Raw genomic sequence first — 17,703 nt, 5'->3', positions numbered from 1 at the left:
TTATATTTAAATATTTCATTTTATCTTATTCTCTAGAAGTATATTGTATCGTGTTTGTATTCCCATTACTTTCCGTGCTTTCAGGCGCATCTTCATCGTTATCGTTATCATCATTCGCATCTTCATCATGATTTTCATCGACAACCTCATCATCCTCATCATCTTCATCATCCTCATCACTGAATAGCTCTCCTTCAGGCAACGCAATCACTCCCGAAGCGCCATCATAAGATACCGTCCTAGCTCTATCACCAGCATCCACATCCGCTTCATCCACACGTACCCATGGATTAGCAGGATTATAAGGATCAGCGAATGAGTTCTGTGATGAACGTTTAGCTACGTTGCGAGCTGCGTTATTCCTTCCACCTCTACTAGTAAAACTACCACTGCCACGCCTATTGAGCACATCCCGCGCATCACGTTTAACTGTAGACCATCTCTTGCGCAATGTAAGCACACGTCCATCATTTACTCCACCATAAGTGCTATTCCTCGCACTATTGCGTTGCGTTGACACAGTTTGCTGCTGTGGTAACCACATTTCTGGTAGAATTCCAGTCAGTGCTGGATGTCCATACCGCCGTCTACCCGTGTTGAGTACACCATAATACCAATAGCGCATTGGTGGTTGTGAGTAGTCAGTCTTGTCACTCTCAGGCGCTACGTAGAGTGCTGCATCATTCATCGCATATCTCCTTCTATTTAGATTGCTAGAGTATATGGTTAGCGGGTGTATCTCCCATCTGTAACCCTCACTCACCTCTGTGATCGTGGCACTGACTGGTCATAGCGTAAGCCTACTATCTCGGTCGGCAATGTGCCACGTTGAGCTTCATGGAGTGAGCTAAGACTACTCAAGTAAGCATAGACCTCAAAATAATCGCACCCTGCACTCACTTCACGTGTTGAGATAACCCTCGGAATTTATTCTCCGTGCTGAATGCCCACGAGACTGTACCCGCAATGACGGGCAACAGCACCGACGAATATAAGAAAGCTCCCTGGAGAGTAAACAAACCAAGCATGAACACCTGGAATAGAACAACTCCCCAGCAGCATCTAGCGTAGGTGATGGGCCACGCTTGACCAGAGCTCTCCCAAGGTTTGTAAAAGATAAACAGCAATTTGTATTTATATACCTAATTTTGTTAGTTGAAACCTTGTTGAAAAAATCCAGCCCACCAGATAAGCCATACCAAAGTAAACGGCAGCAGCGATCAAAATATACGGCGACATGATGCTGTAAAGCAACCCAATCACAAAGACCAGAATAGCCTGTGGATAAACTGACCCGTAGTTCAATTCAGGTGGTGCATTCAACTCTGCATAATCACGTGGGGTCTTGGTGAACGGGCGCAGGAAGATATGCGGCAGGACCTGATTCAGTTGAAGTAGATGCATCGGAAGGATACCAATACCTTGAAGAATGACATAAGATACGAAAAAGTGCCTCGAAGTTGATGATTTAAGTGATTGAGCTAACTTGTCGGGTATCTTGAGGGGCGCGTCAGCCAACTCTCTCACCATTGATATAGTAGCAGTAGTGATTCTAGCGAAAACAACAGTCATGAAGAGCGCAAGGAAGTACTTCTTCATAAGGGAATACTCGATATGACTGCGTGCTTTGTGACCTTGAATACTACACAAAAAGTGCAAGAATAGAGGTAGAGTAGCGTTAAATAAAACTAATGCTAATGGTGGTAAAGATGTTTGCACTAATGCTCTTAGTGATGGATATTTCTCTAGTAATCTAGCAAGTGCTGGTAGATGCTTTGATATTTCACTGTACTGGAGTAGTGTGTAAAGTACAGTAACGGGAATTGCCCAAGTCAGCAATAATGTTATGACTGTGCTATACACAAACAATCTCTTGCTAATAATAGCACGTGTACTTAAAGCCACATTTTCCCACACTACGTCGCGAGGTTCAGGTGCTAAGTTGGTAACCACCTGGCCTGGTTCAGGGTAATTTGCGCATTGTGATGCCACTTGAGCACTTGACGCGTTCTCAAATGTAACGAAACTGACATGAGTATTTTTATACTCTGATTTGCGAGAAGTTTTGACTATGGTATCGAGATTTTCAAAACGTCTTTCGAGCATACGCAGCTTATCTATTTTAATACCACTAAAACCCATGAAACCAGATCTTGTAGTGGGACGTGACTTTCCTTGAACAGTGAGCAGTGAAGAAGGGGTTTCGAGATCACTAGTTGGGGTTAAATAGGTAGCGCGACTTGGATTGCCGAGGTATTTGCACCATTCAGCCTCCAATTCTAGTAAAGCTTTGGTGCGTCTGGAGAGTAGTTCATCGAGGGATTCAACATCCTTAACCAAACTAACGCTCTCAACTTGAAGACTGATGCTATCAAAATATTCAGTTAAAGCCTTTTCATCGCGGAGATGAAGTGGTAGTGATTCAATCATCACAGTGCGTGCGCTGATAGCATGGACCAACTCGAGACTGAAGAGTTGGCGCTGTCTGGTGAACCTCAAGTAGTTCTTATGTACAAACTTGAGTGCCAAAATAGACAAGAAGAAAGTGAAAATTAGTTGTAGACCCAAATAAGGATCAGTGTTTGATAACACAAAAACATCCACTACTTTTCTCCACTTGCCTTGATTGTCACGTAAAGCGTCCCAAGGGTCGTTTGATGATATTCTAGACAGAGTTTCTGCGATTGTGACGTAATTTGATTGGAGAGTACTAGAGTTATCACCTTCGTCTGAATCGTCTGAAGCTTCCCAAGTGCCATATTTCTAAAGTATATTGTTAGGATTAATGAATTGATGAGTGTATGACCATACTTTGTAGTTTATTGGCACTAAAATTGGACAAGTGATAGCCGCTGCAACAGAGAAGAACCAGAAGCTCATTTTGAGAAAGTTGAGAAGCTGTGAGAGTAGCTTGAGTGGTTGGAGCTGTATAGAACAAAAAAAAACACACCACAGCTGCATCTAATCCAACAATTTGAAGCACCGTGTACTCAGAAGTACGTAGCGTGGGGAGAATCCAGCCAAAGAAGGAGCTAGTATCGTGAGCTTCATGTGGTGAGAATCCTATTGATATATATATTAATGATCGAACACCAATAAATCAATCAAATCGCACCCTTCAATTTGGTCCTCGGAGCGAACAGAACGGTAGAATTCCTTCTAAGGCTGCAAAACAACAAGAAAGAAGGCAATCCAATCAACAAAGCTAAACCAATCTGAGTGCGTATCCAAGGACCTTCATAGTAGGCTGTGTACTACGTAAGTGAGCTATATTTTGTACCTTGTAATACTCACGTGTTGCCCAATTTGGTTCATCGTTGTCAATATATCCAGCACTAGCGCTGCATAACAGGATTGGCAGCAGCAACAGCGTGTGTTTCATATTGAGATAGCAATGACGCTCACAATGATGATGGTTGAGATGGTTCAGACATTAAGAGATAACAATGCAATATTAATTTATATTTTATATTTAAAAAAGAATAATAACTGAGATTTATATGCTTGAGGACGTAGAAAGCGTGGAAGTAGCGTGGATAAGTGGTGTCTAGTGGTGAAATAGTAGATAGGTGAGATAGTATAAGTGAGATAGTACTTTGAAATAGCACCTTAAATAGTACTTGTATTTGTAACCATAGAGTATCATAGAGTTGAAATTATACCAAGAAAATCAAATTAACTTGAAATCGATTGAGAAACCAACTGAACTGTGAATTATTTCTTCTTCTTGTTTGTTATTATCTATGCGCCCACGGCCAGCGTGGAAGAAGCAGCTGCCGCGAATGATTGTTGTGGTAAATCCTTAGTAACATTATTTGTTATGTTATTTAAAACTAAACTAGAAGATGGCGTAGTCTGAGCAGTTGAAGGAGCTTCCTTTACGCTACTGTAATTCCCATTATCTGAAGATGAGCTTACATTTGATGACAAGCTAGGAAAATCATCTTGTGTTGGTACACGTTGTGCAGGTGAATGAGTACGACTCGCCACAGCTTGTGCTTGAGCTTTAGGCATTGATGGTGGAATCTTATTTCCACTAAAACTAGGTGATTGTTGATTAAAATTCAACTGAGACAAACCATTTGCAAACTTTTTATTATCAAAGTTATTAGAACGTGATGATTGACGTTTGTGAGAGTTGTTTGAATTAATTGGAGCTGTGCCTCTAAGTGCAGGATCACGTACATCAGTACCATCTGCAAGTAAATGTGGAAAAGCGCAACTATCTTGATTTCTACATTTACCCATTGGGAAAAAGTAACAAGGAGGAAGTTGACCATCCTTACCACGCTTTGAGATTGATGAAGCTCTTGTAATATTACGATTATTACGGAATTCTTGTGGATTTGGTACCATCATTGGTGGTGGACGTGGAGCAAGTGGCATCATATAAGCATCTTGTGGAATCAAAGGTTGCATGAATGGGGGAGCTTGTTGAGAATGAAAAGAGCTTTCTTCTTGAGATTTAATAGGCGAGCTAGCATCATCAATAGGATGCTGTGATTGATCTGCAGGGATTGAATTTGGTGGCATTGGTGGTGGTGGAGCAGCGAATGGAGGAGGAACCATTTGTGGAGGCAATTGATAGAAGGGATGATGAGCATGCGATTGTGGCTGTGGTATAGGCTCAAATTGAGGAGGTAATTGAGGTGGTGGTGGTAAGTACATTGCTGGCTGTGGATGCATGAAGATACATTCATTGCCATAACGACAACCAGGGAAGAACCTGCAAGGAATATTTCTTGCGATATCTGGTGGTGGTAAGGTGCCAATTTGGTTTGAATGCTGCTGATCTTCTGGATAATACATTTGCATATCCATAGGTGGAGGATAATGATAGAATTGTTGCATTGGTGGTGGATAAAATGGTGGCGGTTGGATTGACGCGTTAAGTTTTTGAGCCATTTGACCGTCTGTCGCGTGAGGTAGAGCAGAGTAAGGATTAGCGTCTGAAATTGAAATCCTTGTAAGCTTCAATCTCGGTTGAAAATATGCAACTCACTCTTTGAAAGCAAAATATCCACCGCTTGGATATTGCTCAACTTGACCGCTAATGCAAGTGGAGTCAAGCCACTATCATCCACTAAATCAATTTGTTCATACGGAGCTTGCTGGATTTCTTGTATGTTGTTGCTTGCGACGTATTCGTGCAGCATTTCGTTGTGTGCTGTTAGAGTTTGAGCTCAAGGGAGAATTACGAGAATTTTTTTGATGACAAGAAAATGTTAATTGAGAATTATTATGATAATAGTCTAGGTATTTTGTTAAAGGTATTAATATTCATTCCTATTCAATTACTATACAATGCACTGTTTCTGAGTTTTTTGTTTGATTGGTTTGATCAAGTTGTTTGTAGTTTTATTTAAGTTACTAGTATGAATACTAAGAACTATATGATTGCTTATTGTTAGTTGCTTACTCTTGTCTGCTTATTTCAACCCACAAAGATTATTATAACTCCAAATAACTTGAACATCAACATTCTATTCGATTTGATCGATTCGTAGTACTTCAATAACTCAGATTGTGCTCCATATACATTGTCACTTATATCATGCACATCTGCGTCAATCCTTTGCACAGTTTCGCCTTGAATAGCCACCATCGAACTCAGCTGGCTAAATATCTGTCCAAGTTCTGAGATAGTACTTTCTATTGTATCAATAGCTGATGATCTCTCATTGAGGTAGTTGTCCTGTCTACCAATCATCGACATTTGCTGAGACTGTTGATTTGTGGTGTTGGGTTCATCAAGATCCAACGCTAAAACGTCTGAATTTCGTTGTCTTCTTTTGTGAGTCGACGAAGAGGGTATATTGTTAGTATATAAAGGTGAATCAGATTGTTTAAAATCTTGATTCGTATCCTTGTTGGATATGGTTGAAAATTTTTCAGTCCTTTGCTTAGACTTTTTAATATTCTGAGTCCTTAGCTCCAGGACATCTTTAAAGGAGAAGGAAGTGTTGGCTAGAGTGTTCTGAAGTGAGATGACTACATTCGATTGATGTTGTGAGTGTTGCGAGTTCTGGTTAGACTGATTCAACGTTGATTGTAGTTGAGATATTTGAGAGTTTAGATCTGCTAAATCTTGTTTTATAATGTAAGTGAGTTCCTTTAGCTTTGATTAGACCACGTCAAACGCATGAAACTCAGCCCAACGTACGTTTATCTCAAGCTGCTTATCATCGAATAAGCTCTTTCTATTTATCAATTGAGTTAATTTCTGCAGCTTTGACGTCGTTGATTGAATATCTCTTGAAACTTTAAAGCTCAATGTTGAGAAGGTGGAGCGCGTGATGGGCTGCGCAGGTTGAGCTTGCTTCGATTTAGATTTATTATACTGGTCAATCAAAAGCTTGAATTCTATACTGCGATTTTTTATCATTAGATTGTAACAGTTCAACAGACTTGAATACATGTGCCAACAGCCGCGAAACGCGTTCATCAAAATATACAATATCTTAAAATATAAATTTGGATACGCGCGTCTTTTACTCTAGCTTATCCGTTTTGTTGGTCGATGACCAACTTTCTTTTAGTCACGGTACGTGTCTGCTGGGGCCAAGACTTTTTACGATAATAGCTCTATTAATCGTCTACCTAATCATGCTACTTGAAAAACTGGTGTTCACACTTCCAAAATCGTCATCATCGCTGTCTTGTTCATCTGAGTCACTTGAAACACTATCTTCACTTTCTTCATCGTTGTAATGGCATTGACGAGCATTTGAAATGACATCATCGCTACGGCCATCTAAGCTATCAAAGTGTTTTACTTGGACCATTGGTATCGACTTTCTCCTACCAAAAACATTGCTTTTCTTTTCCTCGTCTACACGCTCTTCTTGCCTCATAACAACACCTTTGACTTCTTGCAACGTGTGAAATGAGCCTTTCAACAAAACATGCTTGCGTAGGCTATTTGGACTCCGATCAATAGTCATCGTGCTCCTCTCAAACTTTGTTAATGTCAATGCTTCAATACGCAGTATAGTTCCAATCATTTGAAGTTCCTCTTGAATGTTGCACTTAAACTTTATCCTATTCTTCTAAGTAGTTCCTAACTTCCGATTAAATTGGTCGTTTTTTTCGGACTCAACGTAAAGAAGAAAGGTAGGCTGAAATTTTCTTAAACTTCTAAAACAGGCCTGGCCCCGCAGTATCCTATATCCAGTCTTGCAATTTGTGTCAGATTTGCCATAATAGGCAGGCGCAGTCGTATTGCATCATCAGTCGCCTCAAATGGCTTTAATGCCACTTAATTCGGCAGACTTTTATATGATTGGAGAAGTTAGTACCTTCTAAGGCTGCTCATTTATGCATGACTACCCGCATATCACCTCATATTCTCATTTTCCTCCGCGATTTAATTTGCAGCGAAATTTTAATAAGATTTCGCACTATACCACGCTTGTCAATGCACCCTTTCGCATGCATATAATAGCCTGTATATTTGATATACGCAGTCATTCACACCTTATGCACTGCATTCTTTTTTTAATCTGACTTTAGACTGGTCTGTGAAAATTTTCTCCCTCACCTTCCAAATCGAGCATAACAAGGAGATTGATGTAACTGGAATATTCGTTAGGTGTCTACGTTATCATCAACGCATCATTCACATCTCCCTCATTCACGCGCATTAATTGACACATGTCATTTATTCACACATACGGCACGGCAAAGATTGCCGCGGTTTGAGACATGCACACCAATATTGAGAAATCGTGCGAATCGTGCATTAATACAAATTTTCTATACCAACATTCTCACCAAGCTGTAATGTCATTCGCTTCAGCTTCTCCAAATACGCTCGTCTTTTGCGTGTCAAATGATTTGATCTCCTCGAGATTGAGTAGAGGTGGTGAGGAGTAAATTTCAGGCAGCGCCTCTTTGAGAAATTCAACAACGTACTCATTGATGGCTTCAAACTCTAACAAGAAGCCGTCGTGTCCATCTGGTGATGGAATCATCACAAGTTTCGCATTAGGTGCTGTACCGATTTGGCGCTGTTCATATGGAGTGAACAGTCCATCAGATTCAATACCAATTACTAGTATATTCTTAGGCAGTTGTGTTAATGCTTCCTCTATCGTCAGATCTGCTGATCGGTGTCTGGCACCTTCATCATCCATGTAAAACTCAGCTGCTATATCATGCGTGTCCATTTTGCGTGTGAGGTGTATGTAGCAGTTTGCATCAAATCTCGAAGTGAACTTATCACCCTGGTAACGAAGATAGGACTGCGCTGTGAAGAGGTTTTTGGGGCGTGGTACTGATGTGCTGCTGCGCGAGCGTATATTTCCATCATTATGTGCATCCCTAGCTTCGTCTGCAGGACTAGAAGGGCGAGATGACGATGAGTTTGAGTCATTTGATACGCTGTCGTCACCAGTGGCATTGGACAACTTGCGACCTGCCTGCCCCAGCTGTGGCTTACGACCGAAACGTGCTTCGAAGCTGTCTCTGGATCTGTATGTCAACATGGCTGCCATACGCGCAGCTCCTAAACCGGAAATAGGACCAGCTCTCTCACTTGCGTCTGGGTGCTCGTAGTAAAAGCCATCATAATAGGCAGGATCTGAGTAGATAGATTGGCGCTGAGCTTCACCCCAACTTATGCACCAAGCGCTGTGTCTGACGGACGTAGCTATTGGTATTATAGAGCGGATGTAGGGACTGCCGAAAGACATGCCCCATTCGATTGTTTGCATACCACCCATTGAACCACCTATAACAGCAGCTACTGATGTGACACCCATACCGTCGAGTACTCGCTTATGAAGACGGACATCATCACGGACGGTGCTGATAGGGAATTCAGGGCCGTATAGCTTCCCAGTGTCTGGATTTACGGAAACAGGTGAGACAGTTCCGTAAGGACTACCGATGACATTGCCACAGTAAATAAAGTAACGGCTTGGATCAAAAGCCTTATTCGCGCCCATAAGAGGACCCCACCTAGGAAGAGGGACTTTAGGTTTGTGGGTGTTTAAAGTGAGTAACTCACCAGTCTTCGACGTCTGCGCTGCCGGACAAAGCGTGACAGATAATCATAACGTTATCCTTGTTGTCGTTGAGCTTACCCCAAGTTTTGTAAGCCACGGGAACATGCCTCAACTCATGGCCTTCCTCCAAGACGAAGCTGTCGAAATGAGTGATTGTTTGGTTGGGTACTAAACTGGCTAGCTGAGAAACTGGTCTATCTGGTGGATCGAATGCCATTTTTCTTTTTTATATGTTGGCTGTATATGATCAACTGCGTTTGATATATCCACCAACTCAAATGAAATTCCAAGTACTTACATTAGCGCTGTTTGCTATTCTTGCTGTAGCCCTTGCAAGGGACATCACAGACAAGGTGTTCTTCGATGTCGACCAGGGTGGTAACTCCTTGGGCAGAATAGTATTCGGACTTTACGGCTCTGTTACACCAAAGACTGGTGCGTAATCAGAGTCTGTGTTATACGCGTCAGACGCCTAATTACGCCTCCACAGCTGACAACTTCAAGCACCTTTGTATCGGTGACAAGGGTCCAAGCTATGAAGGCGTTTCCTTCCACAGAGTCATTAAAGACTTTATGATTCAATCTGGAGGTGTGTAGAGGCTTTGAGCGCAAGCAAATGTCTCAACATGCTCACAGACTTCGAAAATGGTAATGGTACTGGTGGTTACTCAATCTACGGTCCAAAATTCAACGATGAGAACTTTGATATCATCCACGATAGACCTGGATTGCTCTCTATGGCTAACAGAGGCAAGAACACTAACGGTTCTCAATTCTTTGTGAGTTTTACTTTGTGTTCATGTCTCACACTGACACACACACAGGTCACAACAGTTCCAACTCGTGGGTTATCTAAAGCTACTCATAATTACACCCTTAACACTCCTCTCAGCTTGGTTGAATGGAAAACACGTCGTTTTTGGTGAGGTTGTTCAAGGTATGGAAGTTGTTCGTGAGATTGGTGAGTTTTTGCGGCAATTCAATCCACTATTTCTCACCTTTACGCCCAGAAAACACTCGTACCGGCTTCTCAAATAAGCCACAAACTCCCATCACCGTTAAGAAGGCTGGCTTGATCCAAAAGGATAACACAAAGGATGAACTCTGACTGCATGATTAGTGAGCATGCCGCAATAGAAAACTGTTGAAAATTGAATTGTTTGTAACTACAAATGATCGATTACATTACTTTGCTGATCTACCTGCCTTCAACATTTCATCCACCGAGAGTACGTTAACTGCAATTACTGAGCAAGATGCTAACATATGTCTCTTTACTCTGTAGTTATCCCAAACTCCTTCAACGATTGGATCGAATGGTTCACCTGACTTCAAGTCTAAACCAACAATGTGTCCTTCAGCTTGCTCCTCTTGCAAACCAACAATAGCATCTTGTATATCGAAACCACCGTTAGCAGCTAAAGTCTTTGGTATAACAAGCATTGCGTTTGCAAATGCTTCAACACCTAACTTAGCTCTACCTTTTGTTGCCTTCTTTACTGGTCCAGCGAGATGAGCAGAGAGTGCAATCTCGAATGCACCTGCTCCTGGAATCAGGCTGTCATCTTCAATTGCGTTCTTTACACTTCTCAATCCATCTCTCAAAGCATCATTGATTTGGTTTATTGTGTGCTGGTTTGGTCCTTTAATTAAGAGTGTAACTGATTTTGGATCTTTTACTTCCTCAACGAATGTAAATTTGTCTTCACCGAGTGTGTGCTCATAAACTAATCCTGCATATCCTAATGCTTCAGGTGTTAAGTCATCGACAGAGTTTTGAGCAGTACCACCACAAATCAATTGCAATCTTTCCATATTTCTTCTCTTAGCTCTACGTAATCCCAAAATACCATTCTTTGCGAGAATATCCAAACTCATTGGATCAATACCCTTTTGATTGATAATGACAAAATTCTTCTTGTCCTTTGCGTCTACTTGTTGATCACAAACAAAGTTCTTAAACTCAACGATCTTTTTCAACTTTGCATCAACGTGCTTTCTCTCTGATTCAACGAGCTTTTCACGTTGTTCAGCTGAGCTATAGAAGAAAGAAGAGTTGACTTCAGTTTTTTCATACTCCAAACTAACATTCAGAGTGAGAATGTAAGCATTTTCAACTCTCTTTGGCATATCGGGGTGTCTAGCACCGTGATCTAAAACTAAACCTTTAACGAGACGAGTATCAGTGTCTGTCTTGTGTTGCATTTTCATTATTTCAACCATATGCAAGTCAATTGGATCAGCAAGGAGTTCATCGTTTGCATTTGAGGATGGCTTGATAGATAAAACAGCGTCAACGACTGAAGTTGCGAGTTGTTGAGCTAACGAAGAGTGTAACTTTGTTGCCAATGAGGTATAAGCGATGTTAATCAAAGTGGATCTATCTAAAGTTGGTTTTTGACGGTAGCTGTCGAGGAACTGAGGGAGTTTTAGCAGATTCTACGTGATGAAACCACTAAAACTCACGGTTAAAGCTTCTTTCTTGGCGACTTCGAAACCTTCAGCGATAACGCGTGGGTGTACACCTTCTTGGACGACTCTTTCAGCTTGCTTGAGGAGTTCACCGACGAGTAAAACAACTGAAGTAGTACCATCACCACATTGATCGTCTTGAGCGACAGCAGTTCTAGCGATCAAAGCTGCAGTTGGATTCTGAAGGGTTTATAAGGCTAAGACTAAGCTTATAAAGATTCAAACGCACTTGAATTTGCATCTCAGAGAGCAACACCTTTCCATCCTAATAAAGGTAATCAGTTTACTTGATCTTGAAGGAAATTCCAACTAACTTTAGTCATTTTAAGGTTTCCAGCACCATCAACAAGCATTTTAATAGTGCCCCTTGGTCCCAAATTTGATTTAACAACGTTTGCTAGTCCAATAGAGCCAGCGGTATTGACAGCCAAAGCTTGAGCTCTGCGTACTCTCTCTGCTTGTGGATTGATCAATTCAACACCAGACCTATTAAATTATTAGCCTGGGATTATTAAACTTGAATTAGCTGTTTTTACATTTTGAGCGTGTGTGTCCAAGCAGTAGAAACGCTGCCTTCTCTAGAATTCCATCATGTTGCGAAATGGCTTGAGAAATTTGAACAAAGCAGGCATATTTAGAAGGTCTTATACGCAACAATGTAATCCCCAGCCCAATCAATCACTCACTCAACGATTCAAACAATTATCACAAAAGTACGGATGGGTGGCTGTTGGAGTTTATACTGCAATTTCTGTATTTGACTTCTCACTGGCATTTACTGTTGTTAATGTTGCAGGCGCTGAACGCGTTAAAAAGGTTGAAAACAAAGTTCTTGATTGGGTTGGTATGAACACATCTAATCCATCAGATGAGCAAGTAAAGGAGGACAAGAATAGTATTTGGGCAATGGCTGTATTGGCTTACGGGATTCATAAAACACTCTTTCTCCCTCCAAGACTAGCGCTGGCTGCGGGAATCACACCAAGACTTGTCAAGGAACTTCAAAGGAGGGGATATAGAGTTGGTCCTAATGCTGAAAAAGTAGTTGCACGCGTTCGTAAAGCCAAGGAGAGGATAAACGGGGATAATCATTAGAATTCATTAGATACATTGCATTGTTAACTTGGAATAATCACTTGAAATTACTCCAAACCACTTGAAATTACTTCAAAATACCCCTTTGTTTGAGCTGTTGAGGTGTTGGCCTCTTTATCAGATCTTTCACAAGCGTATCCTTTTTGTTTGTTAGGTGAATGAGTTGCGTGTGAATGTCTCAATTGAAACTAACCTCCAATTGATGCTTTTCAAGTGATAATTGTGTTGCTACCAACGAAGGAGCTGTAGATGAAGATTTCAAGATATTCTTCTCAACTAAATCTGTCTGTTTTAATGTGATTAGTAGGTTACAAAGCTTTAACTTCATTTCTAACCTTTGAAGGACGATGGATAATGAAATTTTCAAGCTTCTGCGTGTCTATAGTGAGTTATAGGGTGTTTAATTCACAATAAATTATATCTAACTTTTACGATCCAAAGATGCAGACATGAATGCACAAGTTTAATAGGACTTCAAGTATAAATCAAATACCATCACTTATAACATACATCCCAATTAAATATTTCAACATTTCTCATCCACTACTATCTCCAGAACCGTCATGGTGAGCATTGCCTTCAATTCAAATGAAAATCAATTATTAAGTTAATTCAAGTCAACAGCATCAAGAAGGAGGTTGATTAGAGACTTTAAGAGGCTAAGTTCAGATCCACCAGGTGGTGTAAGTGGTGCACCATGCGGTGATAATATTATGATTTGGAACGCTGTGATATTTGGACCTGGTCAGTTGACTTGATAATTTCAAGCAAACGTTTCTCATAAATTTAATCAGGAGAAACTCCTTTCGAGGATGGCACTTTCAGGCTTTTACTGACTTTTGATGAACAATATCCAAATAAGCCACCGAGTGTAAAGTTCTTGAGCAAAATGTTCCATCCTAACGTATACGCCAATGGGGAGTTATGTTTGGACATATTGCAGAATAGGTGGTCACCTACGTATGATGTAGCCGCTGTTCTAACTTCCATTCAATCTTTATTACATGATCCGAATCCGAACAGGTGGGTTTAGTTGATTATTTATTATATGTACTCAATAACACCACTCATAGTCCCGCTAATTCAGAAGCCGCGTCACTCTACTCGAATAACATGAAGGAGTACATACGAAGAGTTAGACAAACTGTTGAATTGTCTTGGGTTGATTCAAATGAGGTCGACGACGTTGACAATGATAAGCAGCAAGATTCAGCAGAGTGAAGTTTGTATATAAATTTGTATTTAACGTATTCCTCTTACATGTTACCACCAAGATCAATTCAAACCAAGAAAAAAAGCCCAAATGAAAATAAACTTGAAATCGCAAATCAATTGCGTCATTTGAATTTGAGTCACAATCACAGCACAAGCAATTCAAACTACAATACGACTTACTCTGCCGATGATGCTAAGAGTGCTCTATACTGGTTATCTTTATCTTTAACGCCTGCGAGTTTGTCAAATAATACTCAAGTACATCAACACGTCTTAAGATTTGATGGATGTACGTCTTTGTGCTTACTATCCACTCAAACTCACGCTAGCTATCATAAGGGGTCAGCATTTCCCATCTCTTCAAACACACTCCTTTCTTAAACTATAATAAACCTTTTAACGGTCAACAGCAAACTATTGCTCATTTCGTTAAGAAATATCCAGAATATCACTTGGAATGCATCCTAGACAATGATAAGGGTATTTGTCTGAGGAGAATTGATACATTGGATATGGATATGGATATCAATCACCTTACTGTTTATATCGTACGTGTTATTCCTTTGATTCACTCTCTTTCTCACATTACATCCCAAGGAAGGTCTCCCTGCCATGTTATCAGACTATTACGGCGTTCTCAACTATTTGATAGATAAAATTCCTGAAATACAAACTATTCAATTCCCACGCTTATTCTCAAAGAATAATGATACCACTTATAACTCTTTAGGTACCTACAGAGGTATGGTCTTTGTCTCATTCTGGAATCCTCAAGATGTCTCATCTGTACTCGATAAATGGCCTTGGATAGCTAGTCGTACAGATAAACAATCTAAGAATCATATACGCTCCTTGTCATTGTAGGTGATGCGCTGTTCTTTGCTATCCACCTTACTCAATCACCTAGCACCCACTGGAATCAACTCAAAGAGGAATATCTTGCATTATGCGATAGAATACGCAGTCAAAATCAATCCTACCGAGCTCAGTTGAAGTCTGAAGCGTCCAAACAAGATGACGCTAATCAAGACCACTTTGATGCGATGGATGAGGACCGTGTGGATCAGCCTGATCAACCATTAGCAACACAACGTCCGCAATTTCCAATCAATTGTGTTCTCCAAATCACAGATCTCGATCCAACCACCAACAAGCCATCGATACGATCAGATATATTGGGTGTCGTTGATCAAAGTGAATGCGCGTACATTGAATACGTCAAGGCTTTATGTACAGTGAGTGGAGTTTTATCTTGACAATATGAATTCCTAACAGCTCCTATTAGGCAGTAATACGATTCAACAATGCAAACGCTGCTTTGAAAGCTCAGCAAGCACTCGGTGGTGAGTTGCTCAGTGGTATAAGTCAAGTCAACTACTGGAATAATATTCCTGAAAGACTGAGAATACAGGCGATGGAGAAAAGCGGTCAGTTGTCAGAACATACTTCTGCGATCGGTGATGATGGTTCGAATGTCGATTCCAAACAGCAAGCCGCCAAGAGCAAGCGGCGTAAGAGCAACAAAGGTGATCTCATCGCAAATGAAAATTATGACCAGCAAATTTGATTTAGTTGAGCAATGTAGCATACGTTAATACAAGGCATTAATAAAAGATATAAGTACTGCATATTGATTCATCGGCTGTTTGCCAACTTTTGCATACATATGTACCCAATTCGCATTGCCCAGCATCGAACATTGCATAGCAAATCTTTGGACTTGCAAAGAATTCGCACTAGCAGTTTGCGAATGTGCATGAATGCCTACACACGCATACACATTTCACATTGTCACATTTTCTTCTTTATGTTCACATTTTACATTTTTACAATTTTGCACGCTAGGGTTACGGCTTATAAAAACTGAGCAGCCCACAGGCCTGATTCTTTAAGACGGTTAGTCAACATCTAAGTCAGTATTGTAGTAAAGCTTACACGGCATTCCAGGTACTCCAAAGGATCATATTCTATAGGTCGTATCCAGTCTATCGCAGATTTAATTCTGCCACTTTATCATTGGCTCGACGATGACTAGTAACCTCCTTCCCTTTTCACCGAGAACCTCTGAGGTGGTGGCTTGCTGCCAGCCTCTCGATGACGTGCACGCAAACTGATTGTCGACGTTGATTTCAATGTCTTGACGTTGTTTGTCGTGAGGGACTTGGAGTGTTTTCTGAGGCCATTTATGATTGTAGATTTGATTTACTTATGTGATTTAACTCATTATTTTAAGTTTTTATTGGTTTGTGTCGTTTGAGGAATTGTGTGCTAGGGTAGAACAGTGGGCCGTTCTAATCTCCACAGATTGTTTCTGGCGGTTTTTGACGATAAGTAGAGATGCTTTCAGATTCAAAAAGCCTTCAAGGTTAACCGAAGATCTGAACCAACAATTTCCGTTACAGCTAAAGAGTACCAGTACAAATGAACGTGACACTGCTTTAAAAAGATGATAAAATTTAATGTCTAATTCGAAATACTGAAGTAGAAAAATATATTAGATGAGTCCGATCAGGAGGAAATAATGCATTAACCCGGAATTGAACCGGGGGCCGATCGATGGCAACGATCGAGGTTACCACTACCCCATTAATGCTTGATGATGGACTCTTTATCACTACAACTATAATGTTTATGATCCACTGCATTTTAAAAGACCATTCTTGAATTTCTTAGCCCCTTAAATCCCTATCCTTTAAAAAGTTGCGCCAAGAAGTAATTTTGACGAATTGAAGAATCCGGGTTTCGAAGTATTCACCGAGTAGCGGCGATGAGTATGCAATATCATGTTTTAAAGTAGCCAATTACAGGAAAATACTTTAGAAATATCTAAACGTTTTCAATTTTCCAAGTAAATTCTCTTTCGTCGACTCTATCACTCGTATCTAGCTATCTAACAACGATATGGACGGAAAGCTGAGCAAAAAGCAAAGAAAGGCACAAGAAGCGAGGCAGAAATTGAAAAGTAAGAAATCATCAAAAGAAGACGAGCAAGTGGATCTCCCTGAAGAAGATATTCCAGTTGATGAAGTACAGTCAACTAAGGCAAATGCTAGGGCGGAAGAGGAGGCATATGCGCCTATAGATGATGACAAACAAGCTAAGAAAGCAGCAAAGGAGCAGAAGAAGATTGAGAAAGCAGATAGTGATAAAAAGCACAAGAAGCGTAAGAGAGATGAGGATGAAGAGGAGCACAAGGAGCAGCAGGCTAGTGAAGAAATACCCGGATTTGTGAAGAAGGATGCTCTCTCTGAAGCTGCCAAAAATGCAAAGAAGAAGCGTAAAGGTGGTGAAGCTAGGTTTATCACTTTTGTTGGAAATTTACCATTCGATATAACCGTTGAAGGGATCATAAAGCACTTCAATAAGTGCGGTCAAGTGCCTGAAGTACGATTGTTAACTAATAGAACGAGAGAAGATGGGAAATGGCAGGCTAAATCTAAAGGCGCAGCCTTCTTAGAATGGGACACAGTTGATGCTTTACAAAAGGCGCTTAAATATCACCACACACACCTTGGTAAACGTAGTATAAATGTAGAGCTAAGTGCAGGCGGCGGTGGTAAATCTAAGAATAGACTGCAAAAGATCAATGCTCGCAACGCAGATCTTGACACGCAACGAGCAAAAACATACAACAAGAAGATTGGTCCAGCTAAAGAAGCTCACAAGACGGAAATGGCAGAACAAGGTGGAAAGCAAAGAGACTCTACCACTTCTGGTGTTGCTCCAAAAGCTAAGCCTGCACCCTCCCAGAAAACACAAAATGATAGTAATAACACTAGCAAGAAGAGCACTTATAAACCTTCAGGTGCCAATGTTATTCCACTTGGATGAAGGGACAAAGAACATTGGACTACTTGGGATCTAAATTTACACAATGCATTCATTATTTATTCATAGAGTCTTAATTCAGTAT

At 40.7% G+C, this 17,703-nt stretch overlaps 9 protein-coding genes and 1 non-coding gene across 10 annotated transcripts; 4 read left to right on the top strand and 6 right to left on the bottom strand.

The window, feature by feature from the left end:
* Positions 1-25: 25 nt before the first annotated feature.
* Positions 26-3,382, bottom strand: J056_004587 (uncharacterized protein; the record flags this gene model as incomplete). The annotated part of the gene is made up of 8 exons (XM_009269782.1): positions 26-713; positions 764-847; positions 901-1,142; positions 1,186-2,763; positions 2,812-2,898; positions 2,951-3,063; positions 3,116-3,247; positions 3,295-3,382. 8 exons carry the CDS (start codon positions 3,380-3,382, stop codon positions 26-28), a joined length of 3,012 nt encoding a protein of 1,003 aa, XP_009268057.1.
* Positions 3,383-3,741: 359 nt separating this feature from the next.
* Positions 3,742-5,156, bottom strand: J056_004586 (uncharacterized protein; the record flags this gene model as incomplete). The annotated part of the gene is made up of 2 exons (XM_009269781.1): positions 3,742-4,949; positions 5,003-5,156. The coding sequence occupies 2 exons, from the start codon at positions 5,154-5,156 to the stop codon at positions 3,742-3,744; spliced, it is 1,362 nt and encodes a 453-aa protein (XP_009268056.1).
* A 206-nt stretch (positions 5,157-5,362) lies between these two features.
* J056_004585 (Integral membrane protein sed5) lies at positions 5,363-6,944 on the bottom strand (the record flags this gene model as incomplete). Its single annotated transcript, XM_009269780.1, has 4 exons — positions 5,363-5,389; positions 5,444-6,112; positions 6,164-6,315; positions 6,635-6,944. 4 exons carry the CDS (start codon positions 6,942-6,944, stop codon positions 5,363-5,365), a joined length of 1,158 nt encoding a protein of 385 aa, XP_009268055.1.
* An 825-nt stretch (positions 6,945-7,769) lies between these two features.
* Positions 7,770-9,225, bottom strand: J056_004584 (Homoserine O-acetyltransferase; the record flags this gene model as incomplete). Its single annotated transcript, XM_009269779.1, has 2 exons — positions 7,770-8,961; positions 9,011-9,225. 2 exons carry the CDS (start codon positions 9,223-9,225, stop codon positions 7,770-7,772), a joined length of 1,407 nt encoding a protein of 468 aa, XP_009268054.1.
* A 61-nt stretch (positions 9,226-9,286) lies between these two features.
* J056_004583 (Peptidyl-prolyl cis-trans isomerase B) lies at positions 9,287-10,116 on the top strand (the record flags this gene model as incomplete). Its single annotated transcript, XM_009269778.1, has 6 exons — positions 9,287-9,443; positions 9,499-9,597; positions 9,645-9,787; positions 9,833-9,851; positions 9,901-9,969; positions 10,019-10,116. The coding sequence occupies 6 exons, from the start codon at positions 9,287-9,289 to the stop codon at positions 10,114-10,116; spliced, it is 585 nt and encodes a 194-aa protein (XP_009268053.1).
* Positions 10,117-10,193: 77 nt separating this feature from the next.
* On the bottom strand, positions 10,194-13,026 carry J056_004582 (T-complex protein 1 subunit zeta; the record flags this gene model as incomplete). Its single annotated transcript, XM_009269777.1, has 8 exons — positions 10,194-11,426; positions 11,475-11,660; positions 11,710-11,745; positions 11,795-11,966; positions 12,647-12,714; positions 12,769-12,861; positions 12,911-12,954; positions 13,002-13,026. 8 exons carry the CDS (start codon positions 13,024-13,026, stop codon positions 10,194-10,196), a joined length of 1,857 nt encoding a protein of 618 aa, XP_009268052.1.
* A 262-nt stretch (positions 13,027-13,288) lies between these two features.
* J056_004581 (Ubiquitin-conjugating enzyme E2 2) lies at positions 13,289-13,796 on the top strand (the record flags this gene model as incomplete). The annotated part of the gene is made up of 3 exons (XM_009269776.1): positions 13,289-13,319; positions 13,370-13,598; positions 13,649-13,796. The coding sequence occupies 3 exons, from the start codon at positions 13,289-13,291 to the stop codon at positions 13,794-13,796; spliced, it is 408 nt and encodes a 135-aa protein (XP_009268051.1).
* A 506-nt stretch (positions 13,797-14,302) lies between these two features.
* J056_004580 (La-related protein 7) lies at positions 14,303-15,357 on the top strand (the record flags this gene model as incomplete). Its single annotated transcript, XM_009269775.1, has 4 exons — positions 14,303-14,338; positions 14,388-14,650; positions 14,698-15,025; positions 15,076-15,357. The coding sequence occupies 4 exons, from the start codon at positions 14,303-14,305 to the stop codon at positions 15,355-15,357; spliced, it is 909 nt and encodes a 302-aa protein (XP_009268050.1).
* A 955-nt stretch (positions 15,358-16,312) lies between these two features.
* On the bottom strand, positions 16,313-16,383 carry J056_004997. Its single transcript has one exon. It is a non-coding gene; the product is annotated as a tRNA-Gly (tRNA).
* A 308-nt stretch (positions 16,384-16,691) lies between these two features.
* J056_004579 (uncharacterized protein) lies at positions 16,692-17,621 on the top strand (the record flags this gene model as incomplete). The annotated part of the gene is made up of 1 exon (XM_009269774.1): positions 16,692-17,621. One exon carries the CDS (start codon positions 16,692-16,694, stop codon positions 17,619-17,621), a length of 930 nt encoding a protein of 309 aa, XP_009268049.1.
* Positions 17,622-17,703: the final 82 nt, after the last annotated feature.

The sequence above is a fragment of the Wallemia ichthyophaga genome (genome assembly GCF_000400465.1).
Source record: "Wallemia ichthyophaga EXF-994 unplaced genomic scaffold scaffold8, whole genome shotgun sequence".
Classification (NCBI taxonomy): Eukaryota; Fungi; Basidiomycota; class Wallemiomycetes; order Wallemiales; family Wallemiaceae; genus Wallemia; species Wallemia ichthyophaga.
Note: the sequence above shows the minus strand (reverse complement) of the source record. Positions and strands in the feature narration are given on the sequence as shown.